General features: G+C 35.8%; 1 protein-coding gene across 8 annotated transcripts in view; it reads left to right on the forward strand.

Annotated features, from left to right (window-relative positions):
* Positions 1–26,099, forward strand: part of macrod2 (mono-ADP ribosylhydrolase 2) — an 862,720-nt gene that overhangs the window by 748,920 nt on the left and 87,701 nt on the right. For 6 of the 8 annotated variants that reach the window (XM_017358720.3, NM_200549.1, XM_073919424.1 and 3 more), the window contains 1 exon segment: positions 13,498–13,579. In XM_017358720.3, the coding sequence (XP_017214209.1) occupies positions 13,498–13,579 (82 nt within the window). 8 annotated transcript variants of the gene reach the window in all.

The raw sequence follows: 26,099 nt of genomic DNA on the forward strand, positions 1-26,099 counted from the left end.
ATAATAATAATAATAATATGTTAATAATAATAATAATAATAATTATTATTATTATTATTATTATTAGTAGTAGTAGTAGTAGTAGTAGTAGTAGTATTAATAATAATAATAATAATAATTAATTATTATTATTATTATTATTATTTATTATTATTACTATTATTATTATTATTATTATTATTGAATTATTATTGTTGTTGTTTTTATTAAATTATTATTGTTGTTGTTGTTGTTATTGTTATTATTAATACTATTATTATTGATATTACCATATTATCATATAAATAATAATAATAATTATTATTTTTATTATTATTATTATTTTTATTATTGTTGTTGTTGTTGTTGTTGTTGTTGTTGTTGTTATTATATTGTATTATATTGTATCATATTATATTTTAGTATTAGGTATTAATTATATTAATAATTAAAAACATAAATGATGCCTAAAATAATAAAAATAATCATTTGAATATTTTTTAAATTAAAGTAAGCATTTCATAGTCTTAATGCAGGTATAGCCATTACTGTCAGCACTACTGCAAAGTGCTGACAACGTTGCCCACAGCCACTACCCATAATAAGAAATAACTTAATATAATATATGACTTTGTCAAATGAGTAATGCGATATTGTAACGCTTTCCTTTTAATAGTAATGTTCCTCAACACAGTGCGCATAGAGTTTCAGCTGCACAGCATTCGCATAATGATGACAAATTGCTTACAACCCACTCACACACTACGAGGAGCTATACCGCCACCTCTTCGCTAGATAATATTCATCATTTGTCGAAAAAAAAGTGCTGCAATGTTCCAGTAATTACAATTATCGTAAAACACACATCGCATCTGTGTCTCATTCATATCTTCCTCCTACCTTTAGGCCGATATATATGCAGGTTCGGCCCACCTCGTCCTTTTCATTACTGCTGACAGAAACAATAAGAAAATCCAAGCAGAAAGAGTGTACGTGCCACAGCCAGTGCGTCAAAGTTTTTCTGGCACAGTCCCCATGTAATTACGAGCCTGGGTGCCTGGCGGTGACAGATCGTTGGTAAGAGGGCCAGCTGAATGTCGTGTCACCTGCTGGGCTCCCGAGTCTCTGCAGCAACAGTCAAATTACAAGCAACTGTACGAGAGTGAAGGGAATGGATTGAAGCCGCTTCTACCTGGCCAGGTGCTTTTCACCTAGAAATCCTGTCGTGGCGCTGCTTTGAAATGATTGATAAGTCATGCTTATTTCAGAGACTTGGCAATTCTGAATAGCCGCTTTTATGAATTGGTGGCGCTGGCAAAAAGTAAGTAAACGATTACTAATTAATAATTATAGCAGCAATAATTGTTTGCTTATTCATTAAGTGTTTATAGCTGGTCCTTTTTTTTAAGTTTGTTTTTTCATTAACTTAGGGTCTTAAATGATTACACCATCTGTCCTAATTATTTACTTAGTTAATTCCTTTAAAATTAGCTGAAGTAAATAATGAATTGTGCTTAAGGGGACAGTTCACCCAAAACTGAAAATTCACTCACCCTTTACTTGTTGTGTAAATGTGATCACTCGATTTTGGCTTTATCTGGGGTTATCAGCTGAAAGATATGGGCCAGTAGAGGCCTTTTGCACCTGCTAGTAGGTTCAGAAGGTGTTATCATTCATCCACATGACTAATCATCTATAGGTCAGATAAGGCTGCAGCTTGAAGTTAACGAGAATTATTTATATTATTTATTAAATTTCTTATTAATTGTATTTTTTTAACGTCTACCCCAACTCTAAACCCAAACGTCACAGTAATGTAAAACAGATCTGGATTTAGATAATTCTCTATATTAGGATAGCTGATTAACCATGTGGATAAACTATAGCAGCGCTCTGTGCCTACTATTAGGCTCAGAAGGCCCCTACTGGGCCATATCTATCAGCTGATAACCACTGATAACACCCATTCAATCGAGTGATAACATTTGAAGCGAGTGTTTGTTTCATGTTTATTTATTTTTTTGATATAATTATGAAAAGCTCATTGTTTCTCCACCTCCTTCCCAATGGTCAGAGTTATAAAAAGGCGAAATTAAATATTTCGAACAATACTAAGTTGCTGCTATTGTACTTGCACATACAAGTACTTTATTCAATTTTCCTATGGAGGTCAATGGTTTAGTGTTCAATAGAATAAGTAAACTCATAAGGTTTGGAACTACTTGTAAGTGCGAGTATAATAGTAGTAACTTAGTATTGTTCAAAATAATTCATTTCATCTATTTACTTTAGTCATCACCATGCAGCTCTCACATGGTTGCTCACTGCATGGTGAGCTAAGCAGGGTTGGGTCCTATTGCTCCAAGTAAAATGGTGGGGACACTATATTGACAGTGAGCACTGTCATTTAGATGAGATGTTAATCTGGAGCTTGAAGGCGTATGGCTAAGAGGACGGGCTAGATAGCCCTTGAAACAGAGATTTTTCAGGACCACAAGACACCAAGGGGTACAAAAATTTTCCAGAATACGCCATCTACAATGGCAGCATGGCTGCACACGGAAGTCAGGAGATTAGTATTAATATTTTTTTTGTCATTATTATGAATTTTTACAACAAACAAGCACATGTTTTAATACATTTATAACAGAGTTTGTGTTTTACTGTCATGCTTTTAAAAAAATGCTAAAATAAAAAACACAAAATATTGCTATCTATAATCCCTAATAATAACTCCTTTATAGTAGTCCTACAGCATACTTTCACATCTGACACACGATGACACTCAAATCCCCTGTCAGTAAAGTCTAGTGGCTTGGAATGAATTTTTTTCCAGTGTATGCTATAATGTTAATGTTTTCTTGTATACATAGATATGGCCACAGTGTAAATACACAGTACAGTTACAAGCTTAATACCACATTATATTGTTATGATAACATGATATCAATGCCTTCAGTGAATTCCTAAAGTTAATACTTAAAAATAATGCAACTCGATTAACTACAGCAGTCGCGAATGTCGAACTCATATGAAGAAAGAGATCGGGATGACATGATGATGTCTGCCGGTGTTGTAGTGATGTCCCATTTCTTAGGGGTTAAGGGGAAGGGGTACAAAAATAGAATTTGGATTGAGCGTACAAGAAGTTTTTGCCTCATTTTATGTTACAATAGACCAACTAACTGGAAATATTGTGTTTAAAATGTAAGGTAATGTAATTCTGTGTTCACACATGGCACAAAGCATCTAGTTTGGTCCATTCGTCTCTCGCTTTTCTCTCTGGATGTTTTTCCCCTTATGCAAATTTTCCACTTCAGTTGAAATGTTTTCGATTGAGACAAATTTGACTTGCTCGCTGCAAACTCCAATGCCACACAGTTTAATATTTCTTCTATTCACGTTTGCATTCCCTTTGTATGTAATCACTTGGCAAATACTTAAATTTAAACTTGATATGTGAATTTGAGCCCGAGAGGTTTTTGGTGTTTTGGTATTGTCAATAGATGCAACATATTTTTAGAACAGCGGCAGTGTAGCAAGGTGCTGAGCATGTGTTTTACCCTAAGAGCTGAGTGGTCAACGTTTTTAACATCTCTTGACAGTTGGAGCTCTGACATTTCTGACACACGTTTCAAGAGTAGCACTTACCCTCTTAGATTGACAACTACAATTTGGTGTCATGTTTTAAATACAGTTGGAAAACTTTGCATCATAATCATCATCATTATCAGCAGGATGCAAACTGATTCTGTATGCTCTATAGCTATAAACAGAGCTCTGTGGATTGTGTTATGTTGTGTTTGGGCTTGTTTGAAAATAGTATCATTGTTTGGCTTCTACTTGATGTAATTACACCTATTAAATTCTACTAGTTGAGATGTTGTCTACAAAAGATGAAGCAAGACTTTATGTATGATACTTACAGAAGGTTCACCCTATTTCACTATGTCCCCTTTAAAAATGTCTGACCTCACTACTTGTCTGAAAATTAGCAGTCCAATTCATTGTGGCATAGCATTTCTGTGTCTATTGCTCTCTGTTACTCTGGCCGTGGTCCTTCAATCAGGGTTGAGTTATGAGCAATCTGGCCCTCACACAGCGATCTCTGCTTCCTCATTAGGCCTTCATTAACCCTCTCAAGCTGAGCTTCCACTCTGCTTACCAGTGCATGTGTTTGGACACCGTTCCCATAATCCCCCACTGCTCTGCACAGTGTACAGGAAGCACGGTTCAATGTCGGGCTTTCAGCACATTTACTGTAAAATGACATACAGGGCTCAAAGGACATCCATTGACCTAATGTGGTGCACAGACACGTTCAGGAAGAGAAACTGCTTTTGGATGTGTCAAATGTATGTCATTATTTTGACAAATACCTTCAGTGATACCTCAGTAGCTTTAAAAATGAGCCTTTTGAACCACGAGGAAGAAAGACACTTCTATGCCTTCATGCCCTTATGTCCGCCTGAGGATATATGTAATATAGAAATAAAAATATCCTCAGCAGGTTTCAAAAAATTGAGGTAATAATGTTTCAGAACTGGTTTTTGATCTCGGAATCTCAAATTAAAAGTCATATCTGGTATGTTGGTGGCTGACATATTAAGTTTGGGACTCTGGGAGGCCGATGTGATAAAAGTGATCATACGATCAGTCTTAGTCCCTCAGTAGCACTTCAGCGAGTGTGTATGTGTGCGTGTGTGACTGTGCTCAGAGAAAACTGGAGCAGTAGTGAACTTGCATTAATTCACCTAGGACAGTTTGACTTTAAATAATTAATGTTTGGGAGACTTGACTAAAGTAAGCAAACAGTCTCCAGTGGGTCTCATAAGCAAATCAACAAATGCATTAATATGCTAATGAGTTAATTAGGACTATATTTCAGCGTAATTCCCCCATCCCTGCTTAAATGTTTATTTCTATTTATATACATATGTGTGTACACATAGGTTTAGGACAGTTTAATATTGTTTGATAGAAATAAACACACTACGGGGAAAATAAGTAATGAGCACGCCACCATTTTTACCAGGAAAAAATATTTCTAGAGACACCGTTTACTGAAATTTTTTACCAGATGTTGGTAACAACCAAACATAACCATAAATGCAAAGAAAAAGATGTAATTAGTTTACAAATTAATTGCGCATTCACACTATGCTATTCGAACCATGCCTAGGCACATTTCCCAGTTCATTTGAAGAAGTGTGAGTGCTCAGTCAGGCTCAGGCGCAGTTTAGTTGGCCGGCTCTGGCCCTGTTGGAAGAGGTGTGCCAGAGTTCGGTTCACTTTGGCCTTGGCACGGTACGCTTGAAGTCTGAATGCAAAGCACGCCTAAGCCCGAAACTGGAGAAAAGACAGGACTTTTAAGGGACTGCTTCATGTGGTTTTATTAATCATTCTTACTGTTCAATGAACTCAGATTGTCGTAGCTTATAAAAAACGCAAACCCCACACTGCACGAAAGCTGCATCTTCAGCAAACCTTCGAAAGCCTGCATCAAGAGGACTTTTATGATTATTTATGAGCGCCAAAAGTGACTTATCTGTTTGGCAAATATTTGACTGTGTCACTGCATCCCAAATTACTAAAATTATATAACTAAAGAAATTTCCACTGCTGAGCGAGAGTGCTTCTCTTCTGTTAAGCTGAAGAGCGCATCATTGATGACGTAAGCATGCTCCGGCTTGAATGCAATGTGAGTGCGGGCCGTTGAGGCAAAGGGGAGGGGCGACAAGCATGCTTCGGCATGGTTCCAGGCAACTGTACACAGTTAAGTTAAACCAACTTAAATGAAATGATGCAGGAAATAAAGGTAGTGAACACATGTAGAAAGGGAGTTGAAGAAAGGCAGTGAAAGTCCAGACAGCAGCTGAAATCTTTCTGTAGTTTTTCAGCAATCCTCGGCCCTTCATTATTGTAAATGAATATTATCTGCTTAAGGCCAACATCTACATCAGCAGGAGGATGAATAGTGGACTTTTCAGCAAGACAATGATCCAAAACACAGACAAGGAAACTCTCAAATGGTTTCAGAGAAAGAAAATCAAGCTGTAGAATGGCCCAGCCAATAAACTGACTTGAATCCAATAGACTTCACATGTCAAAATCACACCTGAGCAATGCATGAGACTCCATTCTTCGTATGAGAGGCATCTTTAAGCTGCTAACATCAAAAAAGCCTTTTATATGAAGTGTTAATTACAATTTAGTAGTTCCATACTTTCTCCTTGTTTCATACTTTCTTCTGTTATTACACACAACAATTTTTTTCAGATTTTTTTTGGTTTGTTTTGTTTTGTTCATGTTTGTATTGTTTTTTTTTTTTGTTTTTTTTTTTTTGTTTTTTTTTGTTTTTTTCAAAATCTGGTTCAATTTCATGTTAACAGCCCCTATAAAAATATTATTTCCAGAAAAAAAAAAACATGACACGTTCAATACTTTCCCAGCTCTAAATGCGTAAAAAATTGGGGCATCTTATTTTAGTGTCTTTAAATTCATTAAAAATATAAATTGTGAATGTACATGCATATAAAGTGTACGACAAAACTGAGATTTCTATTTCAGTATTTTATAAAACTCAATAAACTTTTTTGCTTAAACTGAAAAAATATATATTAATATATTTATTAGGAATTGATATAGAAATAATACAAGAAACAATTGCTTGCAAATCAGTAAAACCTAGTGGTTTAAGTATAAAGTTTATAAATATGAATTTATGTACATTTCAATTGAATTATAAAATTGCATATGTCTTGAAATCATTCTCATTCTAAATGCATCTAAAGATTATTTGGAATTTAAAGTAGTTTTAGACCAGATAGCAATGTTACACTTAAACCACTTTAAAATATTGCTTTGTTTAGATGCAAATAAAAATGTTTTTGGATTTTGTATTATATAGTCTATAAAATTAAGCGTAATAAATAAATACACACTGTTTTTCTTTATCTATAGTATTAGAATGTGTTTTACATTGAGATTAAAAACTAACATTTTGATTTGTGCACTCTTTTGTACTTTCTTTCTTCTTCATTCCTCTGTTAATTTATCCTTTATTTCACCACTGGACATCTATACTCTGGGGCCATTTGGATATAAATAGCATGAGGCAGAAACGGAAAGTTCTCTCCATCTCTCCTCTATCTCTCCTAAAGTCTAGGTGCCCCACTCTCTCTGAGCATAATGTCTGAAAAAGCTGTGGATGACCTCCTCTATCAGGACCCTCACCTTTCCATTCACTCTCTGCCTGAGGGATGAGAGAAAAAGAGACAGAGAGACTCAGATGGAGTGATCTAAATAAATGCAGAAGAGTTCCCAGCAGGAAATGCTTCTGCCGTGTGTTTGCTAACACAGTGGTTCTCAACTAGTAGGACACAACACAAAAATGGGTCATGGGTCTGTTCTGTAAAAAAATGGATGATAAAATAAATAGGTAGGTTTACATAGGGCTCTGACTAAAAGACCAAAGTAACGAAGCTTTATTGTTAAGATTTGTGTCATTGTCATTGTGTCAGATTGCACACCTAACACAGTAGGCTACCTAATTGTTAATGTATATTTTTAATCACAAAATCTGTCATTTTCATCTTTAAAAAATTATTAATTGGTAGAATTTGGGTTTAGGTTTCAGATAGGTTTATGTATGCAGAATAAGATCCTCATTTTATGACTACTAATGAACAATTAATATCTTAATAATAGACAGGTAGTAAGGCAGTAGTTAATAGCATGCCCTAAACTAAAGTCTCACCAATTTTTTTTTTCCAAACCATTTTTTTTAAAATTGCATGTTACTACATTGCAATAAAAAACATACAAAGTTAAGGTCTTGTGGATATGGAAAAACTCTGCAGTTTAGTATGCATAAAATTTACTTTTTCAAAGAAGTAATATCTGTGTATAATATACTTCACAGAATCACAAAGTCCAATTAGCTATTGACAGTACACTAGTTTACACTTCTCAAGATGGAATCCTTGTTCAAAACCCATTCTGTGTTGTAAACTAAAAGGTGAGTGTAATGGAGACCAGCTAGTAAGACTTATGCAAGTAAACCTTATTCCTCTGGCCTCAAGAGTTCACTAGGGACACTGAAGGTCACTTAGGGCTGATGTCTTTAGCATGCTTGTCAGTGTGTCTCTGTCTCATTCTGGAAGCACTGGTTTGAATTCTGCATAGACCAGGGCCAATAGAACATAAGGGGTTAGATGGGTGTCATGACCCAGATGGGACTGAGGTTTGGGGGGCTGACAGTAATGGAGACCATCTATTTGAGTACACCTCACTTTCCTGACCTCAAGAGGCCCACTCATTGCTGGAATACTGGTCTTTAGTAGCTTTATTAGTGTGCCTGTCTCAGATGCTGGAAATGTTGGTTCAAATCCTGCTTAGAGCAGGGCCAGTTAACTAGAGAGCTTACATTGGTGTCATGGCCATGGGACTGGGTTTTTTTAGGGGTGAGTGTAATAAAAGCTAGGGAAAGCAGTGTCTACCTCTCTCATCTGGCCTAAGAGGCACACTAGAAGCTGGAGGTTGTTTTCTTTTGAATCCTCACTAGTTTATTTGCCACTAATGCCAGAAAGGGACTTGAATCCTACTATAGTGGAGTGAGTAAAATCAGAGATGTAAATCTGGTGCCGTGACCCAGGTGGAAGTGAAGTGAAGGGCTGAGTGTAGTGGAGGCCAGCTAACAACATCTTTGCTTATAAACATCACTCCTTTGGTTATCAAAAAGACTCCTTACTAATGCACGCTAGATACTGCGATCTTTAGTGCCATTGTTAGTGTGCTCGCCTGCCATGCTAGATGCTGGTTTAAAGTGTGCTTACGGTGGGGGAATAGATTGACAGGAGTTACATAAATGTAAATGAATAGACATTTTCATATTCTCAGAAATATGACAAGATGAAAGAAAATGTGACCCAAACCAGTTCAAGATTTCATTCTAAAGGCTTTTTTGTTTACTTGGTGCAATAACAAAATTACAAGTTTATGCTCTATTGGGCCAAAAAAATCCAGTTGAGATCCATTGACATTCTAGACTTTTCTTCTTTGTTCTCCTCCAGTCTTGAGGTTTTGAGAGAGGAACAAAGATTCCTGTGGTTTTGTTGTCCCCCTTTTTTGCCCCGGTCCTGGCTCTTTATATCCATCTTAAAGATGTATCTCATTCCCATTTTTGAGTTGAAAGGATGAAACGTGGGGAGGAAAAAGAGAGCGGCACCTTTTTTTTTCTTCTCCCCCTTGAGACATTCTCTTGCACAAAAATAAAAATGTTACTAGTCTCAAGTCAAGTCTTAACATTTACTCCAAAGGGCAGGCCATAAACTATTAATAGACAGCTGTCTGTCTGCGCAAGCCTGTAAGGGAAAATGATTTTTATATTGAATCCTCATGTGGTTTGCCAGTAAGGGGGAGAAGAGGTGGTCCGGTCTTTCGCTGTCCCGCTGGGAGTCCTGCTTTATCTCCCTCTCCATCCACAGGCAGACGAGACGAGAGAGGCCATTACAAGGCTGTCTGGGAATATTGCAATATTCAGCAAGGCGATTATCTGACGTCTCCCTGGGAGGCACATTTCCTCCATGGAGAGAGAGAGAGAGAGAGAGAGAGAGAGGGGTGTACCTGTGGCGGAGAGGGAGAGCTGATAAGGACTCTTAGAGTTGACAGAGAGGAAGTATCACCTTTCTTGGTTTTAAAGGTGGTCTTTTAGGGCAGGAATGAATATTTATAGGAACTCGTAATCTACAGGTGATCATCACAGTTTTAAACAGTGGTTTATACTGTGTAATACTTCTGTTTTGCTGTTTTAAGGGTATATTTACATGACCTAAATGTATACATTTACAGCTACTTTTTTTGTGTGTGTTTTGGCTGTTCATTTATCTAAACAGCACTTTGTGAAGTTTTGTGGAAACTTCAAAAGTGTAAATTACAAGAAAGCCCATTTGTGAAAATGGTGAGGTCATGCACATGTGTACTAAATGTCTATATAAGGCTGAAAAAGGTGCTTATAGCATAACTACAGAAACATATGTGCAATTTTTTTTTTCTTTAAAAACTGACACTGCCAACTTTTGGCCTGGCCTAGCATTTGTTTTTACAGGTATGTGCGAATGGGATCATGTTTTCTGTACATAAAACATTTTTAGTGCATTGTTGTTGAGTCAACATAGTGTTAGATTACACTCTCCATACCAGTTAAATTAGATCTATTTCCGAATGCCAGATCCTGTCAGAAAATATCTGTTTCTCTGGGTATCCAGACAAGCTGCTGAATGCCCAAACCTGTTAACCAGTATTCAATTGAATTAACAATCTCCTATCAACATAAGAGTTGACTGAGAAAGCCAGAGAAGAGCAGAATTAGGAGACGAAGTAAGAGTGATAAAGAAACAGCAGCATTTATTGAATAATCATAGTTGCGTATGTTTCAATGCTCGGACTGAAATTCCGGGAGTTTTCCGGGAGACAGAACAAAATGGGAGATGGATCTAAAATACGGATGACTCCCAGGAAAAACGAGAGTGTTGGCAGGTATGGACATTGAGACATTCTCTTACTTTAAAAAAACAAGTGTCGCTTGAATCCACAAAATCATAAGATTGTAACATGTAACATTGTAATATGAAGAAAAAAAGATTAAGCAATTATAATGGAAAATAGTGATAATAAAATAGTGATATACATAATCAAATGACAAATAATAATAAAATCAAATAACTAATAATTACTAAAATGGTATAATGATAATTATATAAATGACTAATGGACATATTAATCAATAAGTTAATTAACTGAAAAATAATTTAAAATAAACAATTGAAAATAAAACACAGCACAAATGAATGGTTGCTTACTGAAAGCAACACACACATAAGTTAGCTACAAGGATTCACAGATCCTTAGTTAGATTCTTCAAATAAAAAGTTAGATTATATTATCAGTATAATTAAGTAAAAGTCTTAATTGAGTTGAAAATGCCTTTATTATATTCTGGCCCTCTGTATATCAATTTACATGGTCAAAGTCATGAAAAGTGCAATTTTGTTTTTACTTATTTTACATATGTAAAATTTTCTTTCACGATCCTGAATCTTTGTTTATTTTCAGGTTTGTATGACATTTCAGATTCAGACTTTTAATGTAACCTTTTGAACCCCACTGAGCATATGCAAATATGTAGGAAATGTTTGTTATTGAAACATTTGCTGGATCTTTGATTTTAGTAATACAACGTATTCCCACCAGGTTGGCAGCAGTCGTCTTTTGTGTTGTTTTATACTCATGTTCACTTGAAGTCTTTGTTTTGAAAACATGGGAAGAATCAAAAGAGGGTTTTGTGTAGAGATCCCCGTTGAACTAGAGTAATCATAGAGATCTCAAGCAGGATGGCCGGTCTGGGTGGTCCGGAATGGAAAGAGATGGACTCGAATTCAGGATCCGGTCTCTGCAGTGATAAGGGAATGCTAGGAGGTTTAATGTTTTAATTTCAGTCTTGATGTTCTACCAAGTGGTATTGCAGTCTGGTTAGCCATGTTTAGAGATGTCTAGAAGTTTGAGTTTAAGTGGAGGAAGTGAAGGGTGGAGATGAATGATAAAGTGCTCTCTTCTTTTGAATGTATTTATTGTACAACCTATCTAGACCATGTTCTTAATTGAATACAAATGGGAAATAAAGCCTAAAAGTGTGTTGTTTAATTTGTACATATATCTGTTACACTGAATGAATATGCAGTATTATTTCACCTTTACTTTGAAACAGTGTTATAATGTTCTCTATGCCTTAATGCAGTGATTCCAGTTGGTCTTTGTGGATTTTTGGCCTTCTTTTCAGTGTTTTATTATTTAATTTACCCCTAAAAAAAAAAAAAAATGTTAGTCTTAAGATCATCTACCTGACAAAAGTCTTGTCGTCGATCTCAGTTGTAAGAGCAACAAATAATAACTTGACTTGTAGTTAATCATTTGGTAAAAGTAGCAGCAGGTAGATTTTTCTGATGAATAATCTGTTGAACTGCATCCCAAAAAAAGACCCTTTTTAACCGGCATGGTTTCTCAAGATTCTCTCAGAAATCTGTCAAGTTTGTTGAAGGAAAAATCACAGTTTGGGGTTACATTCAGTATGGGGTCATGCGAGAGATCTGCAGAGTGGATGGCAACATCAACAGCCATTTTTGGACAAGACATTTGTGCCGCCCATTACATTACAAACCACGGGAGAGGGCAAATTCTTCAACTGGATGGCACTCCCTTTCATACTTCAGCCTCCACATTAAAGTTCCTGAAAGCAAAGAAGGTCAAGGTACTCCAGAATTGGCCAGCCTAGTCACCAGATATGAACATTATTGAGCATGCGGGGTAAGATAAAGGAGGAGGCATTGAAGTGGAATTCAAAGAATGCTGATGAACTCTGGATGTCCTGCAAGAACGCTTTCTTCGCCATTCCAGATGAAATAAGTTATTTGTGTCATTGCAGGGATATTTGGATGCAGTCCTCCAAGCTCATGGGAGTCATAGACAATATTAATTATTTTTACACTGTACCATGACTTTATATTCTATACTGTACATTATTTCTGTTAAGTGACACAGTCAGACCATGCTGTCCTAATTAATAATTAATAAATCAAGGCACAATCATATTTTATTTTGGTGAAATAAGCGTAATCTAGAGATCTTTGCCTTTCAAATAAGCCACTTCTGATACCAAATGATCAATTAGAAGTCAAGTTAACATTTGTTGTTCCTAAAACGTGGATAGACGACAGGGCTTAAAGTGTGCTCCACGATATTTGTACAAAATTAGGTTGTAATTTTTTTTTAAAATTTGGTTAAATTAAGTTTTTATAAATATTATGTTTTACTTAAAAAAATGAAATTGCTTACTGATTTATTTATTTTTATGATTTTGACAAAAGTATAGATTTTTAGCATTTGAATTTTTTAATATTGCATGAAAGGCTTTTTTTTTTTTGATGCTATCTATATTTTACATACACAAATCACAACACTGGTGTTCAGTTATGACCATATTCTTCTTTTTTCTAATGATTTGTAGTTTTCCAATGTCATTTATTTTTAAGCTTCACATAGCCTTAAAGTCTTCATCACATAAATACAATCAGTACTGTATATACATTACAGAATATGCTCATATTGCATACATTTAACTTGTATTCTTCTAACTGCATATATTTTTTTGAGTAAATGTTTTCCAAAATTATTGATATCCACCTAATGCTCTGTGTATATTGATTGAGAGTCAAAAGTTTAGCTTGAATAAATTTTGTATTACTGTTTAAGAATTATCCTTTAACAGATTTGGATTTTAACTTTAAAAAAGATTCTCTAAAATGCTGCAATGTCAGAAACGAGTCCCATGAGCTCTAGTTATGACAGGCTTGAGCACTGGGACTTTCATATTTATTAATAGCGTAGCTCTCAGCCATGTGTTTACAGAGAGATGCATTGATTTCCATTATGCTAAATGCCTCTTTTCTGCTCTTTCTACAGATCGACCGTGTCATATTCTGCGTCTTTCTGGAGACAGATTATGAAATTTACAAGAGGAAGATGTCAGATTTCTTCTCCCCAGGTACTGTATCTTCTTATTGGAATATAACTTCATTTTATTTGTTGGTTGTAACACCCACTCGACTCGATGCTTGTTACTCGGGTGTCAGGCAGGATTCGCAGTATGGTGCATCTGATTGGCCTAAAAGGATTTGTGTGATGTTATTTATTGTAGAATCACATAAATGAAGTACAGCAGGTGGTTGTTGGATTCCATTCAACCAAAGCCTCATTATGCTAATGTACCGCCTAGGTCAGTGGTTCTCAAATAACGGGCCATGGACTGGTACTGGTCTGTGGATCAATTGGTACCAGGCCGCACAAGAAATCGTTAAATATATCCATTTTTTTTTTAATCCGAGTGTGTTCGATCTTTTATTTTAAAAAATGACCGTATTCTCTCGCTTACATCTTGGTCACATGAAAGCTCAAATTTAACCCACAAGCAGCAAAATGAGTAAGAAACAGACGTCTTTGGAAAGTTTCTTTGATAGGGAGAAAAGGCCCAGTGAAGGAACAACAAACTTCCAAGGAATGGATCCGCAGCGCATTTGTCAACAAATCAGGTGAATCCTCCATGTCTGTGCAAGAAGATCAACTGATGGAGATTGCAAATGACAGCTGCCTTTTATGGGGCATTCACGTATTGCGTCTTTTCTAGAGATCGCACAAGTTTGTTATTTTCAATAGAGCTGAAATGCTTGCGCCTTCCAGATGCACCCTGTTGAATGAATGTCGCGAGCACACTGCAAGTCATGACAAGAACTGAACGATCAACTACATGCCTTGTATGAAATAACACATTTAGACTAATTATCTCGGACAAACACAGAACACCCAAACACTGCAGTGCTTTTTCTCCATAAATCAAACTTGTATCACTGTGACAGCAATGTTTTGTCAGCTTGTCATCCTCAGATGGTCGCCTAGAATCCTATTAATCACCCAACCCCCCTCCCCCAGTCTGCGGTAAATTGCAAAGTGTTGACCAGCCTGTGAAGATAAAAAGTTTGGGGACCACTGACCTAGGGGAATTGTGATTATTTTAAATGAGAAGAGTTTTAATTTCTCCTTGATATCAAGATCATAATTTATACATATATGTCCTTTTAAACCGGTATAATTTCCTTTTTTCTCTGCTTTGCAAAAAAATGAAAATGTGTTTGTCAATTTCCTCCCAAATAATTCCAGTGAAAAAAACATTTCAGAAAACCCTTCACCATAAAATGTGCTCATGAAGATATCAGATTTTTGCACGAATTTGTCTTATTACATTGAAACTTTTTTAATGAATCGTGTGTAAATGATCTCTCATTGCGGGTATCATATTATCTATAGGCATGCTAGTATAAAAGACAACCAAAGCAGCAGTTTTCCTTTACGAAGTGACATTGCCACCTACACATGTGTTATGCATAATGCAGCAATTTTTAGTCATATTCATGAATATATGTGAACAGGGATGGTTTGGCAACATTGCCATCTGTCCTACTGTACTCTAAACCTTTCAAAAATGCAAAAGAACAACAATTTCCATAAAGATTTTATGCTGCATTTGCATTGAAAGCTTCAGTCTTCAAAGATCAAAATTTTCTGACAAAAAAAGCGACCAACAGGGCGTACAGAATTTCTGCTTTTTTATGAAAAACAAGTATGAAGTGACATAAGGATGAGTAAATAAATGACACTTTTGTATATAATTTCTTGCTTCTCTAATTTTAAGACAAATTTTCCAGCCTTTCCTTCGGTTAAGTCAATATAGCTTTGCCAGGCTGCTCAAACTAACAGAGAAATGCTGCCACCAGGGAAATCAACCTTCAAATGGCTTGCTTATAGAACATTAAGCCAGGTTAGGAGAAAGCATTTCACCACAGAAAAAAAACTAAATAAAAACATATACATAATGTTTAAAGAATACATAAGATAAAATATTACAAACATAAAAAAACTACAATAAGTTTACAGTGTAAGGGGAGAAATTTGTGCATTGGAAAGTGTTTTTGCTGTCTGCATCTCACGGCTCATTAACTTAGCATTCCATTTTGTTACCAGCCTCCTTTGAGTGATTTTTGGTGTTTCCACAAACTCAATTCACAACTAAGCTCTTAGGCCCCATTTTCCCCCACTAACTGAGAATCTCAGGAAATACTCCAGCGCATGAGTTTAACAGGTGTGGAGCATTTCGCCTGCTAGTATTTCACAGTACCGATTGCTTGTCTCTGAAGTGCAATCGATGTAGCCCGGAGGTCCATATGTAGAGCATGACTCAGAGGGGCTTTGCTTCTGTCATCACCCTCAGCGATCCTGAGCCTCAACGGCAGACCCCAGATGTCTGAAGCATGCAGGACGGCACCACCTCAATGACATTCCAGCTCACACTTTTGCTTGTCTGTTTCTGGTTGGATCATGTGGTCTTTGGTGCCGGCGTTGGTTTCTGTGAGATGAACTGTCGTGTGATGGGACTTTAGAAGTCAGTTCCTTCGTTTTTTATTGCACTTTGGCCTTCTGTCATTGTCAATATGTCTGTTTTGCTTTTCTCCTAATCCTTCACTTTGTTTTTCTCTCATTTTTTTTTAAACCTTGTGTAATGTTGGGGATGTTTTCATCCACTGTGAGGTGATTTTGAGTCTTAATTTGCCCACAACATTCTCTGTGTTTCAGCAAGTGGAATGATTTTACTACTCTTTTTGTTAAGTTTGTAGATTTTTTTTGCCCCATTGACATTCATTATATTGATTTTTTTTATTTTTTTGCAAAGCCATACACCATAAAATCATACATTCTTAATTGTTGCTGGTTTTCAATTTTAGGTAAAATTTTAAAGAACCCTCATTTTGCATTATAAAAGGTCATAGTTTGGTTTTGGGGTCTCCAACAACATGCTGATATGCATGCAAGGTCAAAAAAACACTTTCAAAGTCTTATAATATGCATTTATTTTTACCTAATTATCCCAACGGCTCCCATATGATTAGTTCAGCGATTCATTTGTTCCCAAACCCCTCCTTAGCAAAATGCTAATCTGCGCTGAGTGGTCCGATGACCCAATCTGTTGTGATTGTTCGACTGCGTTCAATGTGAGACAGAGAGAAACGCCCACCATAGCTTATCAACATTATTGATGTATTCAGAGTGCAGAACAATGCAGTTAAACATGAGAATATTGCTGTATTCATAACGATAAGTAAAAACAATGACACAGATTCAGTATTAATCCACACAATGACAAAATCTGAATACTTTGAAACTTGACCGCTGCACGTGTATAGGAACAGCTGATGGTTGCCATAACAACAACAAACGGCAGAGGATTGCGAGAATCACAAACCCATTTAACTCTGTAAACAAATCGTCACACGCCGGGTTTTCAACGTGGCTTTAGAGGCAATATGTAAATATAAAGAGTTAATCAGAATACAGTACAAGCCATGTTGAGCGGTTACAAGTAACAAAATACAATTAAATACATATTTTCAAGCTAGAGAAAACAAGGAGGCAACCATTTTAATCGCACTTACTTACACTTGTGAAATGGAGGAAGAAACTGATCCATGAACTGTGTACTAATAAAGTTCCTGTCAAGCTCTGACAAAGTCCCATACATCAATAATCTTTTCTGATCCTTCCTTTAACAAACTGCTAACAAATCCCCTCTTGGAGGCTAGCATTATTGCATTAATCACCAGAACATGCACTCATTAATGTTCACTCCTCTTCAGTCAGGATCAGTTCCACACACATCCACACTCTGCTAGAATTTGAAGGGAAAGGCATGTTCGCGTTTTACCAGATCTGTAGCTTCATATTTGCTATTGGTTCATGTTGACGTCAATATGAACAGGAAAAAAAATCTGGATGAATGATGGATCTTCGCACACTTATCTTAATATGTCTCTGAGAAAATCTAAATAAGCAGCTCAGCTCTCAGTATATAATAAATGTTATAGTAAATGTTTTTATGCACATGCACTTTAATCTGATATTTAACTCCACAGAACTTTATATAAAAGCCATGTTTGCTTAGGCCTGTCTAAAGGGTTAATGCTGAAAACAGATGATCAACAGGGTAAACTAGCATCAATCAAGAATGCATGATTATATGCTGTCGTTGCTTTACAATAAAAAATGTAATTATAATGGAGGTCAATGGGGCAAAAACAGCCTTGAACATAACGAAAGGATAGTGCATTTGAACAGTACACAAGGGTAAAATTTTCTCTTCCTCCTTATGAGATGTGGCACCTGCTACTTCCATGGGAACTTGTCTATTGTGCGCCTATATAGCATTTTCTCTCTCGTTAAAGGCCAAGTCTCTCTCAGGAAGCATCTTTTCAGTCTCCCTGAGCGCTAAACAAACATATGATGTGAGTGCGGGCCGCAGCGCAGCCCTTTTGGACCTTCCCAGTTGTCCTGCTGTCTCGCTTCGCCTAAAGCTCGCTGCACTTCCATGACAAGACCCCCTGGAGGTTTCCAAATGAGCCTCTGCCTGGAGGTTCATCATTTGTATGGACATACACACATACACACACACACACACACACAAACAGAGGAATCGTGAATGCACAGCGCCAGGAGAATAATATAATCCACCATTACATCTCCTCATCCACACACTAGGACTCGTGGACCAGGAGGAATAATAAGTGTCAAGACACACTTCTTCCCCACTTGCGAAATGTTTTGTTTCTGTCATGTTCCTGTCACACATGCACAAGCACACACACACACTTTCTCGTTTCCAAGTCTGGCTGAAGATGGAATTCACCGGAGAATTTGTAATTATATCAGCCAGGTCTCTGTTCCCCAGGCACGTCTCTTTGCATTAGTGTTTAGAAATGAGATGGCGGAGGCGCTACTCGCTTAGTTTATAACCAATCAGAAAAAGGCTTTGTGAAAATTAGACGACCACATTCTCTTTACTCGCACTTTATTTTTGACTTGGACCTCAATGAAGTCTTAATTTACTGCTAATTTAAACCACTTTTGCCCCTAAATGGTTTATCGGAAATGTAAAGGGTTTAATTTTTTTTTGCTTCTGTATTTTGTGCTTATGTATTTATTGAGTTTCTTTGATATATCAGCTTAAGGCCCTTTCACATGACTTGCATCATGACTTTGCGCCACACAAAAAGCCATCAAACAGACTTTTTTAGGTGAATGGGTAGCAAAAAAAGCTGGGAGTGTACACAGGAAATATTGAATAAGTCTTATATATATACTGGCTGTATTTTGAATTGTCAACGGCAAGTTGAAGGGTCTCTATATATTGTTTGTCAAGTTCTCTTACCCCAATTCATTCATTATTTAGGTCTAGATGGCATAAATAATAAATAGGTGCAAATAGGTATAATAAATTGTTGAAAAAAAAATTGGGTATTCACTTTAATAATATTCTTGCTGCCTTCAAATCTTTTGTTTGAACTTTTCAAGTCATCTCAACTTGTATCATTCAAACTGGCTAACAATATTAAGTCAAACTTTATTTAAAAAAATAAAGTAACTCAAAAACATTTGTTTTCATGACTTTTTGTAAAGTTTTTTTTTTCAGTGTTGCTATGTGTGATTTTGTGGATGTTCCCATATGAAAAAAGTACTGTAGCAATTTAGTGTAATGGGGTTTATGCACATAGATTTTTAATTTTAGTCTTTCAATTACACAATTGCCACATTTAAGATCAGATTAAAAAAAAAAAAAAAAACCAGTAATCTTCACTGCCTGATAAGAAGCACTGCATTAAATTCCATTTCCCCCTGCCATGTCTTTAAAATATGACAGTTTATTTTACCCTAGTTTTTATGGAGCTTCTGTGCTAACCTGCTGATTCTGATGGCACTAGCGGTTACACTGTCTTTCATCTTGTTTTACGCTTGAACAACCAAATGAACCGCCAACTTATCCAGCAGGTTTTTACGCAGCGGATGCCCTTCCAGCCACAACCCATCTCTGGGAAACATCCACACACACACACACACACACACACACACAAATACTTATACACACTAATACACTCTCATACACTATGGACAATTTAGCCTACCCAATTCACCTGTACTGCATGTCTTTGGACTGTGGGGGAAACCGGAGCACACGGAGGAAACCCACGCGAACGCAAAGAGAACATGCAAACTCCTCACAGAAACGCCATCTGAGCCAAGCACTACCTACTGCGCCACTACGTCGCCTGCTTTGTTTTTTATTTATTTATTTAAAAAGCGCATTAAAGCTGAGATACAACCTGAAAGACAACAATACAACACTTACTATTACAATCATCAGCACTTTTAACATTTTATTTTACAGACTTATAATATGCTGTTGTTCTATTGGAATTGCCATTCCAAAATGGCCACCGCACCATCTAGTGGCCAGGGAGTTTTCCAAATTGCACTAGAATGTCGCCTCTTGGTGATTCATCGCTTTTGGCTGTAGTTTTCTACAACTATATTGTATATTATCCGCTTGTTAAGTATGACGTCACACAAAGTGGCTTCCAGGTCCAAATGCTATATTAAACTGTAAAGGGAGACTCAACAAGTGGTAATGATAAACATTTATAAAGCACAGTTATACTTATAAAATTCCCGATAGCAATATAAATGTCCATGCCTTATATTCGATGACCAAAACATAGACTACACCATGACTTAATATAAAATTCACTTCACTGTGTGATATAACTGAAAATCAGTCATAAATGAGTATTTTCTCAGTTCAAATAAGTAGCAGCTTGGACTTGGAATCAGTATTCCATATGTCACCACTTAACAAGCAGATAACAATACACCGTAGTTTACTGTAGTAAAAACTATCATATACTACAGTGTTTAACAGTTACTTCATTATAGTCAGTATGCTGAAGCTATAATTAACAACATTTTGTAAATATTAAAATATACGAGTATAACGCATTTTACTATAGTATGGTTCAAAGACACTATAGTTTGTACAATAAATTAGTATAGTTTTTTTTTTTTTTAAGTGGTTTGATTGGTTTAAGCCTGTCATGGACAAATCTAAAGCAGTCAGTATCAGCAAGTCTATCATTTAGACGTGAAGAAGGTGACTGTTTTTATAAATGTATCATTAAATAATTAACTCGCAAAAATATTCTTCTCTGGCTATTTTCCCACAATATATTATAATGTTACTCAATAGCAACTTTTTGTTGTTGTTAAACTATTTAATTAGTATCATATTTGCAATTATGCTGATGTTCAGGAAAAGGCACTCCTGCTGTGTGTCATTACTTGACTCCTACAGGAATACATTTTCTTAAAGTGGCATACTCAATCATTTCAGAACCCTTTAACTTCCACTCTAAGAGGATTCACTAGTCTGTATCCTGACATCTCTCTCAGCAAATGTTGAGTTTTTTGGACACACCAATGTACAAAATGTCAACCAAATGCAATGCAGGTTAAAGGGTTAAAACAACAATTGATATTATTCTACACCTTATTATTATACCTGACAAAAGTCTTTTTGCCTATCCAAGTTTTAGGAACAACCAATAATAACTTGACTTCTAGCCGATTATTTAGTATCAGAAGTGGCTTATATGAAAGGCAAAGTCTAGATTACGCTTATTTTACCAAAATAAAATATTATCATTCCTTGATTTTTTAATTATTTAATTAGGACAATAAGGTCTGACTTTGCTTAGATAAAAGTCCGGTCACTTAACGGAAATAATGTACAGTATAGAATATAAAGTCATGGTGTAGTGGAAAAAGAATTACAGTAATATTGTGTATGACTCCCTTGAGCTTGGAGGACTGCATTCATCTCTAAAGACTCAAATGCCATTAATAAAGTCATCTTTAAAAGCAGATGACTCCCAGAGTTCATCAAGATTTTTTGGATTCATCTTCAATGCCTCCTCCATCTTACCCCTGTCATGCTCAATGATATTCATGTCTGGTGACTGGGCAGGCCAATAACTGAGCACCTTGACCTTCTTTGCTTTTAGGAACTTTGATATGGATGCTGAAGTATGAGAAGGAGCACTATCCTGCTGAAGGCCTCAGTCTGTTGATGTTGCTATACACTCTGCAGACTCTGCAACAAACCATGATTTTTCCTTCAACAAACTTGACTGATTTCTAATAGCGCTTATGCGGATTACTATAGGTCTTCTGCTGTATTTGTGATGATTGGGGTGCAGCTCAACAGATAATTCATCTGAAAGACCTTTTGCCAGAAGTCGTTATTATTTTTTGCTTTTACAACTGGGATCAGCGACAAGACTTTTGTTCGGTAGTGTAGATGACAAAATAACGCACATCTCTGATAGACAGTTAAAGATCAGCACAATTGGGGAGAAATTATTAAATATTATATAACATACTCTTTCAATAATGCAGTGTAAACTAACTGTTTAAAAAAAACATAGTGTATTAAGAATTATTATTCTGAATAACGTCTATTATAATGTTATATCTATGAAATAAGTGGTCTTTCCAATTACATGATATGACAAAAAAAAAAAAAAAAACGTTACAACACATTTAGAGATAAGTTATTGTGGAGCTGTATTTAATGCAAACCGGGCCCACTTGAAGATATTGTTGCACTTTACTCTTTAAAACATTTGCAAATCGATCATTTCTAACTTATATCATGATTTGGATTTAATTCTCATTTACTCAATGCTCTAGAGAAGAAACATTTCCTCATGAACATTAGAGCATGTCTACATACTCTTAACTTTTTCCATTCTTTGACCTCTTTTAAAAATGCTAATATTACAATGTAAAGAGTAATTCACAAAGTCTGGGCTTTTAAAGAGCTTGAAAGGTCAGGTTATTAGTTCCGAAGTCACACAAGTGGTTTTATTATTAAAATGCGGGTCGAGAAGGCAGGCTGATTAATAAACAGAGTGTGCGGTCTGTTGAGGTCAGAGGTCAGCAATGCAGAGAAACTGCCGGCTGCAGTAATTGCATCAAACTTTAAACATTTTCCTTTTCAAAACTCAAAATTTTAGTGTAATCAAAGCAGTTGCTTCTCTCATTCTGTCTTTAAATTGCTTCTTCCGCAATGCTATCTGTGTTTAATATGAGAATTGTTAGGAGTGACATATGGAGTTATTATCTGCAGTGACGAAGCCTCATCTTTCTCCCAGTTCAACAAGCGACATCATTTGTGTTTTCTTAGCTTCATCATTAGCATGTTTCTCTGACTGCGTATTAGATATTGATTGACGCAGGAGGAGCGGGCACGGAGAGAACATTCCAGTGGAGCTAAATTATCACGAGGATGGTATATTGGGGCGAATGGTTGTGGAGTGAGCTTTTGAAGTGCTTTTTAGATGGAGAGAGAGAGACAATAGCACTGAATTAGCTCTGCTGGTGTCCCTGATAGTGCCGGTTGTAAAATGTGTGAAAATAACAAGGGCCTGACAGCTCGATCCCAACACCTCATCATCATCATCATCACCATGGGAACCAGCGGAAGAGACGTGCTCATTTTAACTGAGCTTTAAAGCTGCGTTCGGATCTCGCCGTGTGGCTACTTTCTTGCACACCGCATACATTTACTCCCTCTCTTTCTTTTTCTCATCCACGCGCTTATTTAGGTATTCAAACAAGCATTTGTCTGCTTTTGCGTGTATACAAGTGGAGGGAATTCTTGTCTTTGTCTTGGTTGCTTAATAAGAGGGAAGTTGTAGTTGTGCTGTCACTTCGAGAAACCGAGTTTTGCCATGTATTCTACTGAATACTCGTGTTTATGTGTGTGTGTGTGCCTGTTAGGATTTGTGTGTTCTTTTAATCTCTTTCTGTGCAGCTTTACAAGTGTGTGACAACTGGCAAATAAGAAGGAATAGTGCTGGGACATGCAAACAGAACATTTGCATATGGGAAATGGTCTCATCAGTGTAAGCCTCCCAACCAGCTGTCAGTTTTACCCCTTTGAGAGAAAAAAAAAAGGAAAGCTTTTTTTTTTTTACAAGTAATAGCAAATTACAATTTTTGGCCAAAATTCTAATATATGAAAATATTTTAAAGTCTTTTCCAATGCACTCACTTGACAAAGCGGAATTTTAAGTTTCTATCTGCATTCTAAATGATTTTGAGATATTGATTTTTGCATTCCATAAAGCAAACATTATGCATGTAACAGTTCTGTTTTATACATTAACATGACAAAGACCCTAAATGTACTTTAAATGTAAACTATCAAAATTATCTTAATTTTGCAAGTCGGGGTAAACTAAAAGGGCAAATGCAGATTGAACCTTTTAATTCTAAATAGTCATTTTCTGCTTAGAATTTTAAGGTTTTATCTGGCAGATCTTTATTGAAGCAATACTTTTCAAGAAATAAAATCAGTCTGCTTATTAATTTAATTTAAAAAAAGTTGTAACAATATGTTGATGCATGAGAAGTTATATTTTTGCTTTCTGTAACATTTATTCAATGTTTTCGGATGATTATTTGTTCTTGTTCAAATTAATAATAATAATAATATTAGTAATAATAATAATAATAATAATAATAATAATAATAATAATAATAATAATAATAATAATTTCTTACTTTTATATAGCAATTTTCTGGACACTCAAAGCATTTTACACATTGGGGAGAACCTCCTTATCCACAACCAGTGTGCGGCATCCACCTGGATGATGCAACAGCAGCCATATTGCACCTGACCGCACACCAACTAATTGGTGGAGATGAGACAGAGTGATGAAGTCAATTATGATATGGGGATTAGGAGGCAAATTTTTCCAGCCTGCCGGGATAAAGAAACATCCCGGGATTTTTAATGACCACAGAGTCAGGAGTTTAATGTCTCATCCAAAAGACGGCACTCACTGAGAGTCCACTTCACTATACTGGGGTGTTAGGACCCACACAGACCGCAGGTTGAGCACCTCCTGCTGGCCTCATTAACATCACTTCCAGCATCAACTTAGCTTTGCCATGTGGTTTTCCATCCAGGTACTGACCAGGCACAGCCCTACTTAGCTTCAGTGGGTGACCATGTAAGAGTTGCAGAGAGCTAGCTGCCGGCATACAATTAAGAGTGCAAGGCTGTGCTAAATATTTTGTCCAGTGCAGATGTTAATTTTATGTAATTAATATGGTAATATTAATCAAATTATATGCTTTGTATGAATTATTAAATTATCTTTATTGAATTATTTGCCCCATGAATTAAACCAGGTATTTGCCCTTCAAGGCTTAATATTAAATTTAAAGACTTTAAAAAGAAAACAGACAATGAGCAAATGAGTTAACAAAGTTTAATAAACACTGAAAAATGTTTCACTCACTATATAGACACACAAATAAAAATATTTCACATTTAAGATATTACATCTTTTTTAAATAACTGTTTCTTTTTCAACAATATAAATAATCTACATTTCAAATGCTTCTAAATCATCACATTTTATACATCTTTTCAGTTTCAGGTTTCTCAATTTTGTGTGGCGTGGCATTATTAAGTTGACTCTGATTTCTGGTCTTTCCCGAAGAGAAAAAATGTAAACAACTTATATAAAAAAAATTTTAAAAAATCACATTATGTTAATAAATTGTCATTTAATAATATTATGTGAATAACTCAATATTGATACAAATGTCAGATAAAACCTTATAATTCTAAGGTAACGAAATGTAAAGCACAACCTTTTTTACAGAAAATCTCTAGTTTTGTGTATCCTCATATCATACAGTATATTGTTGGATGTTCAGTTTAGAAATTGAATCAGTGCATGACGAAAATAAATAAGCATAAATAAATGACAACCAAGTGATAAAGGAGTCAAGAATTGTAAACAGCTTAGCCATTCTGATGTCAATGAACTTACCTGGGCAATCCAATAGACAAATATTTTCATAACAATATGAGCTGTCTTGACTGAAGAGAGTGATTCACTGCTTTATTAATCAACGTAATTGGTCTTCAGAATGGAAAGTAATCAATGCTTTGTTTAAGTTTTGTATATCTGCAATTCTAATTTGGACTTCTCTTTTTGAATGAGGGGCATAGACTAATTATATGCTGTTCTAGGCAGATGTTTCTTTACGCAAAGTAAAGTGTAGCCCTTTTGGCATGTTCAAGCCCAATGTAGCCACAGTCAGTTCAGATTATGTCATTGCTAGTTCTTTAATGTCAGCTTGGTGTGTCACAGCCTAAAATATTCCAACACTCCAGTAACTACTGTACATTGCAACATCTAAAAAAGCTCTAATTAGGGCTGCACAATATTGGAAAATATTGACCTTGCGGTATTTTTTTACTCTGCGATAAATTTTGTGATATAAACCCAATTTCACCAGATGACTTAAATAGCTCTATTTGTAAAGTCAATGCTTTATATCAATTGGAATTATTTTGTATGAGAGAGAAATATAAAAATATGTCATGTCATTCATTATATACGCATGATAAACAAACTACAATCACCAACACAATGAAGCAAATATTAAAAAGAAATAAACCGGGGTTCATGGCTTTCTGGAGAGAGTAACAGTATTCAGGTATATAAATTGAATTATTAAATGTAAAATAACAATGCATCCATCAT

Source organism: Danio rerio, chromosome 13, assembly GCF_049306965.1.
Source record: "Danio rerio strain Tuebingen ecotype United States chromosome 13, GRCz12tu, whole genome shotgun sequence".
NCBI lineage: Eukaryota > Metazoa > Chordata > Actinopteri > Cypriniformes > Danionidae > Danio > Danio rerio.